An 18,738-nucleotide genomic window follows, 5' to 3' on the forward strand; every position below is an offset into this window, starting at 1 on the left:
GTTTTTTCAAATGCCTAATTGCCAAAAGAAGACATGGAGACAGTATATTGTCTCCATATAACTTTTTTTTCGGACAAATGACAAAATCATAGAAGGAAAACACAACTTATTAATATTACTTTAACCTCTTTCAAGAGGAACCAATCCTACAAAGGAAAGCAATCAAAGTTTGGGGTCAATAGAAGAGAGTAATTTTATCCTCACTATGAGAATAAGCAAAGAAACGTACCAAAAACCTCTCAATCACTTAGAGCTAGAAAAGGATTCTAAACACATGACATAATTGGTGTGTAAATAACAAAAATGATTCATTAGGGAAAGGTGTGTACTTGATGCAATCATTTCTTTGTGGATTTGGACAAAGCATGCAATAGAATGAAGTAAGATTTTATTTTTTAAGATGCCAAAAATACGTCGTTTTGCCCTAATGTTATTGGTATGGTTGGCATGCTCTTAGTGGATTCTAAGTTATACATAAAACATAAACAAAATTTGGTTTGCCCTAATGTTATTGGTATGGTTGGCATGCTCTTAGTGGATTCTAAGTTATACATAAAACATAAACAAAATTTGGTTTGAACAAACATATGAGGAGTGTAAGAGCAGGGTGTTCACTTTCTCCTCATGAAATTTGTAAATGAGGGAAGTATATGCAATAACTATGGTGACATGTAAGTAGCAAAAGTTTTGAACAATTTGCTAGTCACACAACCTTGGCTTTAAATGGCAGATTGTCTTTTTTTTTTTGCAAAAAACCACATAAACACAATAAATGGCATGCTTCCTCCTTGAGTCTCACTGAGTAAAGTGATTCGATCAACGAGATTTCAATTCCTAATATGTTCTATTTCTTATGCTGCTGGAGACCATCAAATAGACAGATTGAAAGATTTGAGAGTCTAAGGATTAGCATGAGACCAGAAAAATCAAATGAGTGGTCAAATCTACTCACAATGAACATGAAGCTTGGGCACGTCTGCTGGCAACACTGGCATCGATCCTAAAGACTTCTGTAGTCATCCCAAAGTGGCATATTTATTCCAAAAAGACACTTTACTTGGTATATAGCCAAAAGATCTCAACTAAATGTACTCTCTGTAACAAGCACAAACCAGTGTTCACAGAAAACCTGAAAACTATATGCAACGGATGTGCAACATTTTTGTTTTGACTCGTAAGTTTTATTTTCTCGAGTTCGGAAAAAGAGGCGTTTTAACCTCAGCAAATTTTCAACAAATCAAGGGTTCAAGTTTTGTGATTTGTTTTAAGAGGTTTTCTGTGAACTCTGGCGCAGACTGTTTTTCGCCATGCTGATCAAACAAAATGTGACAGAAGATGAATCGAGTTTACTTGCATAGAAGTTTGGGCAGAGACGGGGGAAGACCTCCACACTCATCATACCCTTCACGAGTGCAGTATGTGCTTAGAATTCTGATATCATAGTAACTCCCTTTTGATATCATCACAAACCCGACCAAAGTAGGACATCCGCTGCAAGGCCGCAACGGCAGATGCGTTGTTACCCTCTTTCAAAGCAGTGTTAAAAGTGTTGCTCCATTGATCCATCCTGGCCCTTGCCTGCAATGCTCACAATTTTAAGCCCTCTTCAAGATGCATAGCGCCTCAAAAAAGATGACATGAGAATTACGCACTTCAAAAACTTGTGTGCTTACAGTATCACGTAGTCGTTCAAGTGTCTTTTTGTCTGGTGCACTTTCAAGAGTCTCTCTAATTTCCATCACCTAGCCATCACAAATAACAGTGTCATGTTCTGTCACAGACATCTGTGCCTGCACAGGCACGGGCAAGTGTGCCTGCAGGCCTACATGACAGTGGGGAAGTATATGCATGTGCATATATGTGTATGAGACAAAACATAAATGCTTGTCTCATACACATATATGCATGTGCATATATGTGTATGAGACAAAACATAAATGCTTGTCTCTAATACTTTTACTGCTATCTTATGAAACAAGTTCAAAAAATTGAGTGAAAGTTTTACCTCCATTATAAGCTCAGAATCGTTTACAGTCCCTTCCTCCTCTACATGTATGCCTCGTAATTTCAGCTGTGCCAAAAAGTTTTTTTTTAAAAACCTTGATTTAATCAAGGCATACTGATACACTTTCAGCGTTATCAACTGGCTGCAAATAGAGCATATTTAGAAGAGCTAGAGGATGAGTAGAAACATAGATAGTTGTGGTAGTTTGGCTTTTTTTTCTCTCTTTTCTGTGTTTTGTGGGGCAGGGACAGGGTGCCACCGGGGGGGGGGGGGGGGGGGGGGGGGGGGGGGGGGGGGGTGTTAATAGATAGTTGTGGTGGTTTGGCTTTTTTTTTCTCTTTTTTTTTTTTTGGTTTTGTGGGGCGGGGACAGGGCGCCGCTGCGGGGTTGGGGGGTGGTTGTGGGCGCAAGCATTTGAGCAAGCACACAGGCAAGCAGATGGCAGCATTAGAATGGTCGTCACTACTGGCAAAGAGACAACACCGCCAACCCCCCGCGTGAACAAAATTCAGATCTATGTTAGCATACAAGAGAGCTAATTGCTATATAGTTTCATCAGTTTTCCTATTTACTATGTTTCTGCAGGGCAGACATTGATTCAAATCTTACTATTATATTTGCTTCTTCTAGGAGAGCAAGATTGGCATGTGCCTCACAAGAGGGCAAGATATTATCAGGATTGTTGCTGCTGGAGATTAAGACCTCATATGAGGGCAAGATGTTTTCATGCTTGCTTCTCATAGTAGAGTATAATTGGCTTGGCGCCTGTAATATATGCCTTAGCAGTGCCTGCATCTCACAAGGATCAAAGAGAATGTTCTCAAAGAGCGCAAGATCACAAGCTACAGCCCATCAATGCAGGAAGAGGTCAATGAGACACAGTTCAACCAAGGAAAGCTGCCCATGGGTCCTAAAATAGAACAGAAAAATTAATAAAGAGTGCACTCTTGAAGAAAAAACTAAAAGAAGGCTACGTGAGGCTTCTATCAGCATTCATGGTGTCAAGATGGAGCATGTGCCCAGAGAGAGATGAAGAATCAAGCCATGACTATGTGGATGGAGGATAGCCATGGTGAGTGTGTCTCTGGAAACACACAGAGAGAGAGAGAGAGAGAGAGAGAGAGAGAGATGTGATAGCAAGCACAAGAGAAATATGTTGCATAACTCAAATGATACTATTGTAATTAGAGATCCTCCCAAGTACATGCTTTTATAGGCACCAAGCCTTATCTTTTGACCTAGACTTCAATAACCCGAAATACCCAATAGCTTCCTTAAGCAAAGATAGAAGTTGCAATTACGATCCAGATTGTGTTTGTCACAGCCGGTAGATCTATCAGACCATGATAAAAATAAGAAACTCTTGCAGCAATAATTTGACTAGTCCAACCTACTCCTGTATATTACTAAATCAATAAGTAATAACAATGAATACAGCTCATAAATCAGATTTGACTCTCATATGCTATGCATAACCGCTATGCCAAGTGGTGTGGAAGGCCTGGCGCCGCAAGATCGCTCGATCCGAGTCGCCCCGGATGTGGTCATACTGTCCTTGCAGGGTGTGAATCAGCTCCTGCCAGATACTCCGAACAGTCTCTGCTGGTGGCTCCAGTCTCCCCTCAAAGGCCCTGAAACAACCGGCTCTCCAGGTGAACCATATGGTGAGGCTGCTGAGGAGCTCCCATCGTAAATCCCTCTCCTATGTCCAGCTGACGGACGAGAAATCCGGTGAAGGAACAAGGCGAGGCTGGCCCCTAATGAATCTGATGGCCTGGCTGTCCTGCTCCGTCTCGTATCCCAGAGCAGGCCCTGACGAAGTCGACCAAGCAACGGCTCCCCATGTATACATGCCCTCTGGAGAGAGGGGGGCCAAAATGCGCAGCATCCTCAGCCAAATCTGCTGCGCCTGTGGACAGTCCCATAGGCAATGTCTCTGTGTCTCCAATGGGTGGCCGCATCGGACGCAGGCCGACGGAAGGCCACTGTAGACAAACCAGGTGCCAACTGCAGAGCCCCTGTGGGCAACCAGCCACTGGAAAGTCGAGATCCTGCGTGCCTGTCGGCTAGCCCATAGCCTGGTCCAAAAATCCTCTAGAAACTCCTGTGAGAGTCCCTGTAGCCGCCAATGCTCCGATGCAGTTGGAGAGACCATCCTCCTCGCAGTCAAAATATGCCTCCCCAGCCAAACAGTGTACTGGAAAAAGGTGATCTCTGTGGCCTCGGGGGACGCATAAGGATCCTGCCACTCGTACTCGCCAGGGTCCCATTGGAGCCGGGCCAAGGGGCACGCAGCATATGCCCATATGCGCCAATCAGAGTCCACATCTGCAGGGTCTGGATCAATATGCCACTTCCGAGAAGCGGCGACCACTACCCGTATCCTCTGAAAGATGCACTCTGCAACCAAAGGCAACTCCGCCTCCACTCTCTGAAGTCTGCCCTCATCTTGTATCTCATAGTAGATGCATCTACCATCCTCAGTGCAAGCTCTGACAACAATCAGGATCTCCAACTGTGTAAAGGCTCCCATCCACCGTGGGGCCGCTGGCTCGAAAGGCGTGAACCACTCCTTAGTGAGTGCCTCCTGAATGTCATCCCTCATAATCAGCCCCCCTCTGAAGTGACTCAGCCTCTCCGCCTGGATCTCCCCGAGAGACTGCAAAAGGCCTGCCAATCTCCAAAACTGCGTGCTGGGCCTGCCGTCAATGGTCCCCAGGCTAGATGAGGCCGAGAACCCAGCATATGACCATGCTCTGTGCGTATCGTGGGGCTCCAAATGAGCGGCTGTCTGGCCCGCTTATCATCACAAGTGGGAGGTCTCTGGGAAAGCCAGCTCCCAAGCTCGCAGGATGCTCAAGGCAAATCTGTCCTCCCATCCTCTACTGAGGCCTGTCCTCCTCATCTCTATGAAGATCCACCGTATCCCTGGTGCCCAAGTGCCCCTTGTTGGGGGAGCTCTAGCCTGCAGCCACTGAAAAAGAAGCTCCTTCCAAGGCTCAGCACCTGGAAGCAGCCCCCGAACAATAAGCTTCCCCAACAAGGCTCTACTCTGATCAGCTGGATCTATAATGCCCAAGCCCCCCTGGGCCAGCGGAAGAGTAATAACTGCCCAAGCAACCTTAGCCCGGGCCGCCGGCGGCTGACCATCCCGCCCAGACCAAAGAAAGTTTCTGATCAGCCTCTGTACCTGGCTAATGCAAGAGATCGAGAAGATCCAGCAAGACGTGATGTACCACATAGTCGCTAAAAGCACCTGATTTGTCACCACCACCCTCCCAGCCAAGGATAGCCGAGCTGTACTCCAATATAAAAGCTTCTTCCGAATGCTCAGAAGAAGCGGGGCGATCTACTGCTCAGGTGACAAATCAAGTCCAATCTGGCATCTCAGATACCGCACTGCTGTGCCAGGAAGAATCCATCTAAATCTCGGGTTTGGGCGCTCCATGCCGGAGCGGGGGCGCTACTGATCCAAAAAGCCACTGTCTTGCGCCAGTTGATCAATGCTCTCGAAGCCACACCAAAAACCTGTAGCGACTGCTCTGCCCTCTGTAGATTGGCCTCCTGGCCATGCAGAAACAATCCCGTGTCATCAACAAACTCAGAATCGAGCAGGTCCTCACCCCGGACTGGAAGCTGGAGTCCTCTCAAACCAACCTCCTCTGCTGTCCGATACATGCTCATAGCCTCTGCAAATAAGAGAAAAAGGAACGGGGCGAGAGGGCATCCCTGAGACGGACTGATCTGGTCAACTCAAAACTCGGCCCCCGTCCTCCAGCCATCAACACCTGGCTACGAGCGGTGGAGTATAGAGCCGCCACTCCTCGAATCCAGTCTGGCTCAATACCCAGGCGAAGCATAGTGCCCTCTAGGAAACCCCAATCAACTCTATCGTATGCCTTCTCAAAATCGAGAAGCATCACGACCAAGTCCTCACCGAGAAATCTAGCTCGGGCCGTCGCCTCCCAAAAGGTGAAAATGTTGTCAAGGATACTGCGCTCCTTGACAAATCCTGTCTGGGTAGCATGAATCAACTCCCCAAGGAAGGGCTGGATCCTCAAACTCAAGGCCTTTGCTAGGACCTTGTAGACAGTATTGAGGATCGTAATAGGCCTCCAATGCCGAATATCATCTGACACTCCCTCCCCCTTGGGGATAAGAAAGATCAAGCCCTCTGAAAAGCTCTGTGGCATCACCCCAGTGTCCAAAACATACTAAAAGCCCCTGCGGAGGCCTAGCCCCAAAAGGTCCCAATAGCGCATAAAGAAGGCAGGCGTCAATCCGTCCTCCCCAGGGCAACTATGACGCGGAAGGGCCCTCAAAGCCTCAACAAGCTCATCCTTTGAAAGGGGCTCACCCAAAACTGTGCGCATATGATCTGTGACCCTCCTCTGCACATGGACCCACACAGTCTGTCTACAAGCATCACGTGCCTCCGTGGCTGGCTCCGCTGAAAGCAGGTCTCTATAGAACTCAGTGGCAATGGCTCTAATCTCCCCGGGCTCAGTGGCTAACGATCCGTCCTGCCTCCTGAGCTGGTGTACTCCTGCTCGAGCATGGCGGGGTCCGATGATCTCAAAGAACTCCCCAGTCACTCTATCACCAAGTTGCGTCCATTGAGAGGCCTGGCGATGATAGTAGAGCTCATGTCTCTGCTCCTCTGTCTCTCTAACCTCCTAGCGTGCCTGGATAAGCTGGGACGCCACCCACTCACATGTAGGCAGCTGCTCCTGAAGACGCTGAAGCGAAGCAAGGCTACGTCTCAAGCGACGCTCCCGCTCTTGAGTCTCTCCCAGCCGTGTCAAGGCTGTAGCGTGCAGAAAAGAGCTTAGCTCGATGAGTCCCTGGGCACACTGGCCTGCTGCATCCAGGTCAGAGCTCTGGCTATCATGCCATATCCTCTCAATGTCCTCAGAAAGACTGGGATTTGTAAGTATCCTCTCTGGGATCCTCAACTGCAAGCTAGTCTCCTGTGTCCTCTCCTCCAGTGTTAAGATAACTCGCGCATGGTCTGAAAAAGAGGTGCCAGCGAGAATGCCAACGGAGCCACCACGCTCCCCGAACCTGTCGCCCACATAGAAGCGATCAATCCGTGATAGATTAGTCCCTCCCTGCCGGCGATCCGACCGAGAAAAACTATAGACTGTCCTGAGAACGAGAGAAAGCCTCATGCTGCCATGCATCAGTGATCCGCAGTGTCATACAAAATCGCTCCAAAGCTGCAAGCTCCGTGCCATGCACTGTAACATGACTGCCTCTCCCACCCTATCGGCCGGGTCCTCAAGCATGTTGAAGTCTCCCCCAACACACCAATGTGCGGCCTCGGGCAATGCATCTGTAACAAGGGTCCAAAACTCTGCTTTGGCACTGGTGAGCGCCAGGGTACTGCCAGTGCCTCCCGGGGAGCTGAGGCGAGCGGAGAGGGAGGAGGGGGGGGAGAGGGGGGTGGGGAAGGAGCCACTGAAAAAGCTTGAGCGGGAACGGGAGGAGGCGAAGGTGGAAGCGAGGCGGGAGGGGGAGACGGGGGAGGGGGGAGGGAGCGAAGGGGGGGAGGGGTGCTGGCATCTCCTGATCCTCAGTCTGCGCTGGGGTCTCCTCCTGGAGGGGAGCAAAGCTATTCCTTACTGGAACCCAGTGATGCTGAGGCTGTGACTGCTGCTGCGTCGGTCTCTGGGGTCTCTGGGCATGCTGTTGTGGCTGTCTCCCTCTACGGCGCCCCTGTCCAGGCTACCAATCCGAGGTCTCTGTGGGCTGAGCAGGTGTCCCGGAGGCTGCCTGTCGAGCCGCATCTGTGGGCGGGCCATCGGGGGTCTGCTGTTGCGGTGAAGGTCGGGGTCTCCTGCGAGGGCAGGCCTTGGCCAGGTGGCCGACCTGCCTGCATATAAAACACTGGTTCGGGAGTCCCGAAAACTCCACTCTCTGATCGATCCATCCCTCCCCCCCATCCTAGGTAACTGAATGACCTTCGAAAGGGAGGAGATGTCAGGAACCAAAACTCTGACCGAAGGTAGGCCAGCTGCTCTAGCCACCACTGAAGCTGCTGTGGGGCCAGTCTCAAGCACCGAGCCCACCAATGATCCTATCCTAGAAAGGAGCGGAAGGTACTCGCGGCGAAGTCCAGGAAAGCAAACTATAACATGGAATAGGCGCTCTCCCTGCTCGGCCACTGTTGGGTCGAAACCATGCTGCCATGGTCTGAAGAAAGCCCGAGCGCCCCTGATGTCAAGGGGACTCATAGCTAGGACCTGGGCCACGCTCTAGGCTGTCTCGAACTCAATCTGGTAGTGTCCGAGGCCCAGTAACTGAACGTCCAGGATCTTGTCCACATCTGCAAGAAGGCGGGGCTGGAGAAGATCCCGGATCTCCCCTCTGCTGGGGCGAGTGCCAACTATGCGGCAGATGGTGGAATGTGCCTGGAGGCATTCCACCTCTGCGGCGAGGCTCGCTTCCTCTTCTAGCAAAAGAGAAAGCCTGACGGGGGTATCCTCAGGGGCGGGCGAGGGGGCTGCGAAAGAGTCCCTCTGAGGTGGGGCAGGAGGAACCTCCATCAGAGTCTGAAGCTGAGTCGAGTGCGAAGCGATAAACGGGGGGTCCTGCAAGAGCCAAGCTGCACGAAAAAACGGAGCGGAGAGGGGACGAGAGGGAAGGGCGGAAAAACAAAGGGGGGGGGGGAAGACAGAGGGGAAGGGGCGGAAGACAGAGGGGAAGGGAGGAAAAAAAGAAAAAAAAAAGAAAGAAAAAAGAAAAAAAGGGGATGGGCGGAAGGCAGAGGCGGAGAAAAAAGGGGCAACGGGGAACGAAAGGGGGGCGGGGAAAGCGCGCAAGGGGGGGGTAGGGGGGGGCAGGCAGGGGGGCGGAACGCGGAGGAAGGGGGGGAGCGGTGGGCGCGAGGGGAAATGGGGCAGGCGGGCAGGGGGCGACGGGGGTGAAAAGGGAGGGAGGGGGGCGCGGAGGGGGGGTGCGAACAGGCGGGGAGAGGCTAAGTCAACTGGGCGGGGAGGGGGGGTGCGAATAGGCGGCAGCTCGAGCAGGGTGAGGGACGAAGGCTTTAGCGAGCACAAGGAGTATCGCATAAACTAAATGCTTATTGTCCTCCTCTGTGTTAATGGAAAATGGTGATTTGGAGGGCATCTTTTCTTCATGGCCAACCTCAAGAATCTCAAGTTTCCAATGCTGAATGCCAAGTTTTAGACGTGGGATGATTGTTTCTAGAGGTTTTGGGAGAGCCAGTTGGCCAAGGTTCAAAGAAGACCCGAGCACAAGGTGCCAAGTTGACAACCGAAGAGACCAAGGACAAAGGTACGAAAGTGAAGAATTCACCAAAGGTTGAAACTCAACAGGAGGGAGTTTCCAAGGATATCAGAGAGCTTCCAAGACCACCGGAAGTGGATCGAGAGACAGTTTCCTTGAGTAAGGAGTGTAGATCGGTGGAAGATCCTAAGGAGGTGCTCATGTCGGTGGCGGAAGAGTTGAAGCAAGTAACAAATTTCATTTCAGATGACCAGCAGATTACCAAGGAAACAGTAACGCCAACCATTTAGGCATGTCTCATCGAATCCTGTATGGAGGAGGATATGACCAGGACCGTCGGAAGTGGATCTGGAGACAGTTTCCTTGAGTAAGGAGTGTAGATCAGTGGAAGATCCTAAGGATGTGCTGCTGTTGGTGGAGGAAGAGTCGAAGAAAGTACTGGATTTCATTTCAAATTACGAAGGAAACAGTAATGCCAACCATTCAAGTATGTCTCACCGAATCCTGTATGGAGGATGGGGCTAGTGCCACAGGAGCTTCCGAGGGAGTAGAGGATTCTTCCATGTCGAAAGAACATCCATTGGCAAAAGAAGCCAAAAGAAGAGCTAGCAGTTCAAGTGGAGGCAATAGTGGTAGAGGCACGAAAGAGTTGGGACATGAGCCTACTGAAGGACCAAGTCAAGAAGCGAGCAAAGGTGCATGGTTTTCCCCAGTGCTTCAAGTTTAGGTGGAGGGGATGTCATGTGCACACCTTAATCCGGTGCCACGTAGACATCATTATTCCTTGTAGCCACCTTAGAGGCAAAGTTAGAGGCCGTATATGGGCACTTTGGAGCAATTTTGATAGCCCAATAGGTACCTAGGGCATGCACCAATGGTTGAGACAAGCATTGGGCACAATATGAACACATTATGACATTTTAAAAGACTTTTTATGGTTTGAAAAGTGCTAGCTGACTTTTGAATATGACTTGCTATCGAAATCCCTATATAAAGGCAGGTCAAGGGTCATTTATGAACATTCAGAGATATAGGGGATGCATAGCCAAGACCAAAGGCATGCAACCACAATATTTGGATCAGCAATGTACATCAGACTTGACTCAATCTGCATGTCGAAAGAGCATCCATTGGCAAAAGAAGCCAAAAGAAGAGCTGGCAGTTCAAGCGGAGGCAATAGTGGTAGAGGCATGAAAGAGTTGGGACATGAGCCTACTGAAGGACCAAGTCAAGAAGCGAGCAAAGGTGCATGGTTTTCCCCAATGCTCCAAGTTTAGGTGGAGGGGATGTCACGTGCACACCTTAATCCGGTGCCACGTAGACATGATTATTCCTTGTAGCCACCTTAGAGGCAAACTTAGAGGCCGTATATGGGCACTTTGGAGCAGTTTTGATAGCCCAATAGGTACCTAGGACATGCACCAACGGTTGTGACAAGCATTGGGCACAATATGAACACATTAAGACATTTTTAAAGACTTTTTATGGTTTAGTTGACTTTTGAATATGACTTGCTATCAAAATCCCTATATAAAGGCAGGTCAAGGGTCATTTATGAACATTCAGAGATATAGGGGATGCATAGCCAAGACCAAAGGCATGCAACCACAATATTTGGATCAGCAGTGTACATCAGACTCGACTCAATCTGCATGCAAAACTACTGCTACATGTAGGGAACCTAACCCAAATGCACAAAGCTGATTGCAGATGCAAAAACGCAAACCTTCATTTGCTATGCAAGCTTCCACGGAGTTGAAAACACTGATGCAAGGACGACTGATGCAAAACAGGGAAACACTAATTTTAACCTACAAACCCTAATTTCAGAAAACCTACTTCAGCTTGGACAATTGTACCTAGGACTACCCTTAAGCTCTCATACCAATGTGGCATGCTAACTAGGACTACCCTTAAGTTCCAATACCAATGTAACATGCTAGTTATGAGGAAGGGTGATTGATGATTGATGAATTTTAACGCTAAGCAACAAGGATTAATGCTAATGACATGCACAATGATGACAAAGAGAAGTAGAGAGAGAGGCTCTTTACATAACCTATTCCTACTATAAATTACTAAAAGAATGAGTAATTACAATGATTGCAAATCATAAATCAAATATGAATCTTCCACGCTATGCATAAACTAAATGCTTACTTTCCTCCTCTATCCTTAATGGAAAATGCTGATTTGGAGGTGTACTTTGCTCTAATCCAAATGTCATGGTTGCATGCCCTTGGTCTTGGCTCTGCGTCCCTATCTCTGAATGCTCGTGAATGACCCTTGACTTGCCTTTATATAGGGATTTTGATAGCGATTAGTTTTTAGGTAAGCAAGCCCTTTTCAAGCCATAAAAAGTCATCAAAAATGTGTTCACATTGTGTCACATGAGTCACACAACGGAATGACTAAAACATAGGTTAAAGCTAAGCACGCAAGAGATTTAACACTACTTAAACTTATCTTGCAAACGCATAGAAGACAAGGAAACATATTGCAAAACGTGATGTATTTACAATCATGAACCTGGATCTTGACTTGGATCTTGGTTATGCATAGCCAAGAGTCAAGTATGTTGATGATGCCTCTCTTCTTCCGATCACTCCATCCATCGGAGAGGATGCTGCACACCCATACTTGGACCATTGAGAGATCTATTGATTCTGCCTCTTTGTGCGCATGTCATGGTAGAAGATGCCAGTCCATCCTTCATATGGACCCACATTCACAATGGCTTTCACCATTGTCTTCCATTGATATACCTCGAGCACATGGAATGAGAGTTTGCACTCAATAATGGTGCGTGCAATCTCTATATATGCTAACCATTACCGTTCTCGGAGATGTGATAGAGAAGAAGAGACACCCCGGTGGCTTGGACAAGAGTGGCTTGCCTCATCGGAGACTGAAACCTTTCCCTCTCGACAGTGCCGGCCGAGGTGGCGGGGGAGGATGTATCACGAGACGGGGATATGACCTCATCATGTACCCTTGAGCTTCTACCACAATCACAATGAACACCCAATCCATCCCTAATCTTATTGCAACAAGATATCACAAGGCGGAGAGATGACCTCATCATCTGCCCTCGAGCTTCTACCACTATTATGGTGAATACCCAATCCACCCCTAATCTTGTTTTTTTTTTTTTTTTTTTTCTCCGGAAAAAAGATCCTTCTAACCCCTAATCTTGTTGCAACAAGATCTCATCGTATATAGCTAGGGGGACTTCCTTGCATGGCGCAACTTGCTCCCCCACCTTTCTGAAATGTTGGAGAAGCCTAGTAACGCCACTTGTGTATAGTTTGCCACAATACTTACAAGTCCACCTATATGACTTGGACTTTCCTTCGGCTTTCTCGACATGGATAGCATGCACATTTAAGGCTTCATTCTTCTCCCTCATCATTGTGATAGAGAGACAAAGAGAACTTAGAAGAGAAGAGATGGATAGACTTGAGAGAGAGAAAGAGAAAGAAAGAAGAAAGAAAGTTGTATTAACGTCTTCAAAAGGTCCAAATAACCTATGAGAGAGGGGGGGGGCTTTAGAAGTTGAGGGAAATGAAAATGAAATGAAATGTTATATTAACGTCTTCAAAAGGCCATAATGACCTATGAGACCAAAAGTTACATCATGGTGGATCTGATACAATGTCTGGATAAAAAAACCAGAAAATGAAAAATAAAGATGATACTACTGGCACCTAGAAAATGAAACTGGAATTGGAAGGTAAACAAAAACCCTTATAGGGTGTGAATATAGTGAGGGGGGGGGGGGGGGGGGGGGGGGGGGGGGGGGGGGGGGGGGGACGCTATGGAGGTGAGTGGAATATAGTGAGGGGATACAATATCATGTGGGACGGGGGAGTACACTATGGAGGTGCCTCCATCTCATAATATGTGCCGCATCGGACGCTGGCGGATCTCCTCAATAACCTCTGTGGTCAGCACCCTGACTGGGTGTCCCGCATGCCTCGCAAGAATAATCCGAATCCGCCGCTGCAACCTCCGTCTATGTTGGAATGCCCTCCTCCATAGTCGTGGGCGTCTGGACCACCCAAGCTCAATCGCACGATCAATCAGTGTACCGTTGGTGTGGGCGGTATCCATGTCCTGCTGCTGCTGTGGTCCATCTGGCGCAGTGATGGTTGGACTAAAGAAGTCTGTAATGTGCCTTTGAGTGTGGCTCTCTGTGCGCCTAAGCAGGCTATCTCTATATCTCTGCAGCTCAAGCAAGAACAATCCCAAACACCTCTAGTCTTGGTACCCCATGACTCTGGAAAGTGGTCCAAAACCCTCTCTGAATAAACAGTGGAAACGACCACGTATCTCATAGTATGCAGTACAATGGCATATATAATGCAGCTCTGTCTCTGGCTCCCCATGGCATACTTGGCATATCCTGGCCTCAGCTGGTATACCTCTATATCGGCCAATCTCAATCTCAAGCTGGTGTGAGGATGTGCGAATCTGACCAATAGCACATGGTACTGCATGAGACAAGTGTACATCCATGTAACTGGGTCTGATCACAAAACCATCTGCTGTGAGCTGAAGAAAATGCTCTCTGTAGAAAGCCATCTTTGTGCCCAGCTCCTCAGTCGGCTGTATCCATGTCCTCCTAATGTCCAGCTGAACTAAATCCTGACGGATGAGTCTGGTAATCTCTGTCCGTGTGAGAGTGAGAGAGGGTGCCTCCAGAGAATACTGGAAGGGAGGCAATCTGTCCATGCTAAAACCATGTGCCTGGAACCAAGATGTCATCTGTCCATACCAACAAGCCGTGTCTCCCTGTAAAGCTAACTGTGGGAGGACTCCAGGGCGAGGCGTGCATATCTGTCTCGGGGGAGATCCCACAAGCCATGTATGTAGGAGACTGATCTCGTAAGAGCCTCAATCAGCCGCCAGCTCTCCTCGAATAATCTCATGAGGTACCACGGCCTTGGCTCTAATAATCCTAGCAATCATAGATACCAAAAGCCTCTCCATACCACTGAAGGTCCCCATATCTGCACTCCATAAAGCATAGCTGATGTCACTAGAGTGTCAAAAAGCCAAAGTTTCGTTCAAGGTTCCTGAAACTGAACCTGCGAACACATCCTCTCCAAACCACCCAGGGCTGCATGTGCTCTAGTCAATCTAGTCTCTGCTGCTCTCCTTATCGAAAACACTGGCCCACTGAATACTACCCCAAGATATGTATATGCATCTGTATACTCCACAATCTCCTGCCCATATGTAAATGTGGAAGTTGATCGCCTAACCCAATGTGGCGTGGTGTTAAACACCATAACCTTGGTTTTGCCAAGGTTGACAGACAATCCACTATCATGTGCAAACTCATGTAAAGCATCTAGATGACGTTGCATACCCTCAGGGGAGTCAGAGATCAACACAATATCATCAGCGTATAACAATAGTGGGATCCATGTACCTGCTAGTTGGGCTCCTCTGTCCCCCAATCTCTCAATGTAGTCAGAAGCCTCATCCACATACATACCAAACAATGAAGGAGATAACGGGCAACCGTGCTTCACTCCTATAGTGGAGTGAACCAAAGTAGAGACCCCCTCTGGGGTGCGTACCTGTCCTGCAACAACTGATCTATATAAAGCCATAATCCCCCATATGAGCTATGTGGGTACCCCATCTCCTGTAATCGCCTCATCAATCTGGCTCTGGGCACTATATCAAATGCTTTCCGGAAGTCCACAAAGCTACAATAAATCCGTCGCCCATGCGACCTGCCCTCCTCAATAATGGCCCGCATAGTCAAGATGTGGTCAAGAGTAGAGAAACCTCTCCTGAACCCTGCTTGTCCCTCTGCTCGAATGCCCTCTCTCTCTGCCCATCTACTCAACTGCTGCTCAAGAATGGATGCATACAATCGTGCTAGTGTGTGACCAATCATAATAGTGCGATAATTCCCTGGCTCCATAGGGTCCCCTGACTTGAAGATAGGCACGATGGTGGACCTACTCCAAGTCTCGGGTAAGCCTTCGCACATAGCACGATTGAACATCACTACTAGAAGCTCTGCCAGCATGTCTCTCGCATGAATAAAGTGCTCAGCGACCAATCCATCATGATCATATGCTCTCCCAGTCTTCATCCTATCAATGGCCTTCCTTACCATCTCTGTGGTAAAGAAAGTACATGTCTGTGGGCATGGTGCTGGCGGGCCAGGAAAAGGTGTCTGTCCAAGAACTGTATATAGAGATGCTGCATAACTACCCCAGACCTCTGTAGAAGTGATGGCCAAAGCAAGGGAGGACTCATGAAACAAACGCCAAGCCTCCCTCGAATCCTGGCTCAAGAACATCTGGTATAATTCCTGCTCTGGCTGAGCAAGGAAGGCCTGCTTCTTCCTTCGCACAAGGCGTCGGAAGGCAATACGTGACTGTCGGTGAGTAGTGACTCCCAAAGCAACCTCCCGCTACAGTTGGGCTCTTGTCTCTCTGCACTCCTCATCATACCAGCTGTTCTGGGGCATACATCCAGAACGCTGTCTCTGTCCAGGCTGAGTATGTGGATATGCCTCTCTCGCTGCATCCTGTAAAGTCTCTGTCAGTATATGGGTCAACTCCTCCAAAGGTCTCCCTGGCTCCTCTGTGTACAGACGTCTATAAATCCCATCTGTGTAGACAGCATCAGTCTCTGAAGTAAAAGTATATCGAGTGTGATCTGCCCCTCGTGTCCTCTGAGCTGTGGTAAAGTGAAAAGAGATGGTCAATGTCAACAATGCATGATCCACTACTACCCCAATGGGCCGAGATCCAACTGTGAAGTCCTCTATGCATGAAACAAAGCTCGGCATAGCCATAACATAATCCACTGTGCTAGCACCATGTCTATGTGGAAAGCAAGTAAATCCAGCTGTGCTGACGGAAACCTCTGCAAGCCATTAAGTATGGCCAACCCATGTACAGTCCCCATATCTACCAAATATCTCCCATACTCTGTGCACTCCACATCCTGTGAGCGTCTATCTAATTCCATATCCAGAGTGTCTAGCTCTCTCAGCATCTCCTCTGAGGTATCATAAAAGGCTGTCTGGCGGTTGCCCGTCCGGGCATTAAAGTCCCCTAACAGGATGATGTCTCCATCCCTAGAGAACTCCCATATGTCATCATCTAGCACAGAGAAAGGAGACTTCCCTCTAGGTGTTGCATATGTCGATGTACTAGGAGCAAAATAGCATATGGCAATATACAGGAATCTGCCTGTGTCGGCCCTCAGTCTCACCTACATATATCTGGCCTGATCATCTCTCCAAACGATGTGTAGAAGCGGTTGCAGCTCCTCCCTGAAAAGAACTGCCACCCCCCTGATCCTCTACTACTGTGTACCGATCTCGTCCCTACTCTGCAAGCTGTCTCCTATCTGTATCCTGTCACCTGTGGCATCATCTGACCAGGGGCCTGGTGAGTCTCCGAGTAGTAGACTATATCTCTATCTCTAAAGCTGTCCTCAAAGGCACCTACATCAAGTCTGAGGGATCCATTGCAGTTCCAGGCTGCCAGCTTTAATTTGGTCCCATAGGTCTCGCACCGTCATGTAGAGCGTCACTCCACGATGACCACCCTCCCTTCTCTATAAAATGCTATCTTTCCCTTTTCTCTTGCCGCCCTAATCTCTGGCATGACTTCCTTCATATGTGCAAGCTGTGAAAGAGTAAGATCGTCACCAAGAAAAATGCCTGTATTCTTTAAAGTGGGTCGCCTCTTCAAGAACTCCTTCTTCGCCTCAATAGAGGGGAAGTGAAGTATGAGAGCTCTTTCCTTTGATGTTTCCCCATTGCCTCCGCTTTTTTTACCCACTCTCCAGGCTTTTGCGTGTGCCGGACTGTCAATCCCCATCAACACCATAAGCTCTTTCACCAATCCTCTTCAACTTTATCCCCGTCTTTAAGGCCGGTAATCCTCACATGCAAAGCACGTGTACATCTTCGTTGTTCCTCTTCCAAAGTCATGTTAATGATTGTAGGTGTAGGGGTTGTTATCTGTTTACCTTTACCCTTCTTGGCGACCTCCATCCACTTCTCCGCTTCATCCATCTTCTTTTGAGACTTGGTGATGATGACTTCCACCCATGAGGAAGTCTTTGCTTCGTGTTACTTCTCTTCTTCCTTAATTGCCCGTACTTGTTCCTTGATAACCTTGAGCTCTTCTATCATGGATGGTTGAATTTCACCTTCTTCAAGTCCACCATTTGCCTTGGCCTCTGCAAGCTCCCTTTGAAGAGCTGAAATTACGCCTTTGAGCGTGTTGACTTTCCCGTGAAGGTCTTTGACTTCTGCTATGAGGTCCTTCTCCTCTTTCCACCGCTTACCCTCATTGAATACCATTTGGAGAAAGTTGGCTTTCTCCTTCCACCATCCCTCCATCTCCGCCTTCCATTCCTTCATCTCCTTTTCCACATTTGTTATCCTCTTGTTTGTGACCATAAAGGTCGCCTTCGTCGGGTTGCGCAAGGGGGAAGCCATGGAAGAAGCGAGAGCGAGAGAGAGTTATGTTGCTGCCTTGGGGGCCTGAGCAAGGGTGGGTGGGGAAAGGGGGGCCCACAGCCTAGTGGATAGAGCAAGGGTGGGTGGGGAAAGGGGGGCCCACAGCCTAGCGGATAGATAGGCTGGCCAGCATATTGCTAGCAGTACTGTGCGGCGAACAGAGAGGGCGGCTACGAGAGAGAAAGCGGCGAACAGCGAACAGGGCAGCAGGCGGGAGGGAGGACAACAAGTTCGAACAGAGGGGGCGGCAAGCAGGGCGAACAGCAAGCGGCGGAAGCGAACAGGGCGACGACGAGCAAGGCGAACAGCAGGCGGGAGGGAAGGCGGCGGAAGCGAACAGGGCGAGGCGAACAGCAGGCGGGAGGAAAGGCGGCGGAAGCGAACAGGGCGGCGGTGAGCAGGGCGGCGGAAGAGAGCAGGGCGGCAGGAGAGAGAGAGAGAGAGAGAGAGAGAGAGAGAGAGAGAGAGAGAGAGAGAGAGAGATCGGGTGAGAAAACGTGGTGCTCATGCTAGATCAAGTGTGTGGAGAGGAGAGACTCAAGAACAAACTCTTGCTTATTAAGTTGTTTATGAATACAACTAGGCTTTGCTCACATACAAAATGCCTCATCTTTAAATAGATGAACTAGTGGATCTTAAGTCCATTCACACTCACACCCTTCTCTTCCCCTTCTACATAACCTTAGTCTCTTAATACCCCCCCTCAATACCAACTAAGAAAGAATGGAATAGGTGGTATTGGACATAGGATGCCTTTATAACATTAGGCGTACAAGGTTTGGAATATAGGTGTGGTTATCTAGGAATTTACAAGTATGTTCCTAGAGCCTTAGAGGCTAATACAATGTTGCTTTCTAAGTCTTTATTTGTTTGTCGATGAAGATGTACACCTCAATGATGGTGCACCCCACTCTTTGTGCTTGCTTGACTTCTTGTAGATGACATGCTTTAGACGTACATGCCATTGCTTCCA

The 18,738-nt window shown here is 48.6% G+C and overlaps 1 protein-coding gene across 4 annotated transcripts in view; it reads right to left on the reverse strand.

Moving 5' to 3' along the window:
- Window positions 1-1,159: 1,159 nt before the first annotated feature.
- Window positions 1,160-18,738, reverse strand: part of LOC147620900 (DNAJ heat shock N-terminal domain-containing protein) — a 56,740-nt gene continuing 39,161 nt past the window's right edge. For all 4 annotated transcript variants that reach the window (XM_086825169.1, XM_086825170.1, XM_086825168.1 and 1 more), the window contains exons 5-7: window positions 2,006-2,071; window positions 1,674-1,742; window positions 1,160-1,578 (exon numbers count right to left, since the gene is read on the reverse strand). In XM_086825169.1, coding sequence (XP_086681295.1) covers window positions 1,438-1,578; window positions 1,674-1,742; window positions 2,006-2,071 — 276 coding nt within the window. In that variant the 3' untranslated portion in view covers window positions 1,160-1,437. The remainder of the gene's footprint in view (window positions 1,579-1,673; window positions 1,743-2,005; window positions 2,072-18,738) is intronic.

This window comes from Cibotium barometz, chromosome 31 (assembly GCF_041138505.1).
Source record: "Cibotium barometz isolate CiBa-2024 chromosome 31, ASM4113850v1, whole genome shotgun sequence".
In the NCBI taxonomy this organism is placed as follows: Eukaryota; Viridiplantae; Streptophyta; class Polypodiopsida; order Cyatheales; family Cibotiaceae; genus Cibotium; species Cibotium barometz.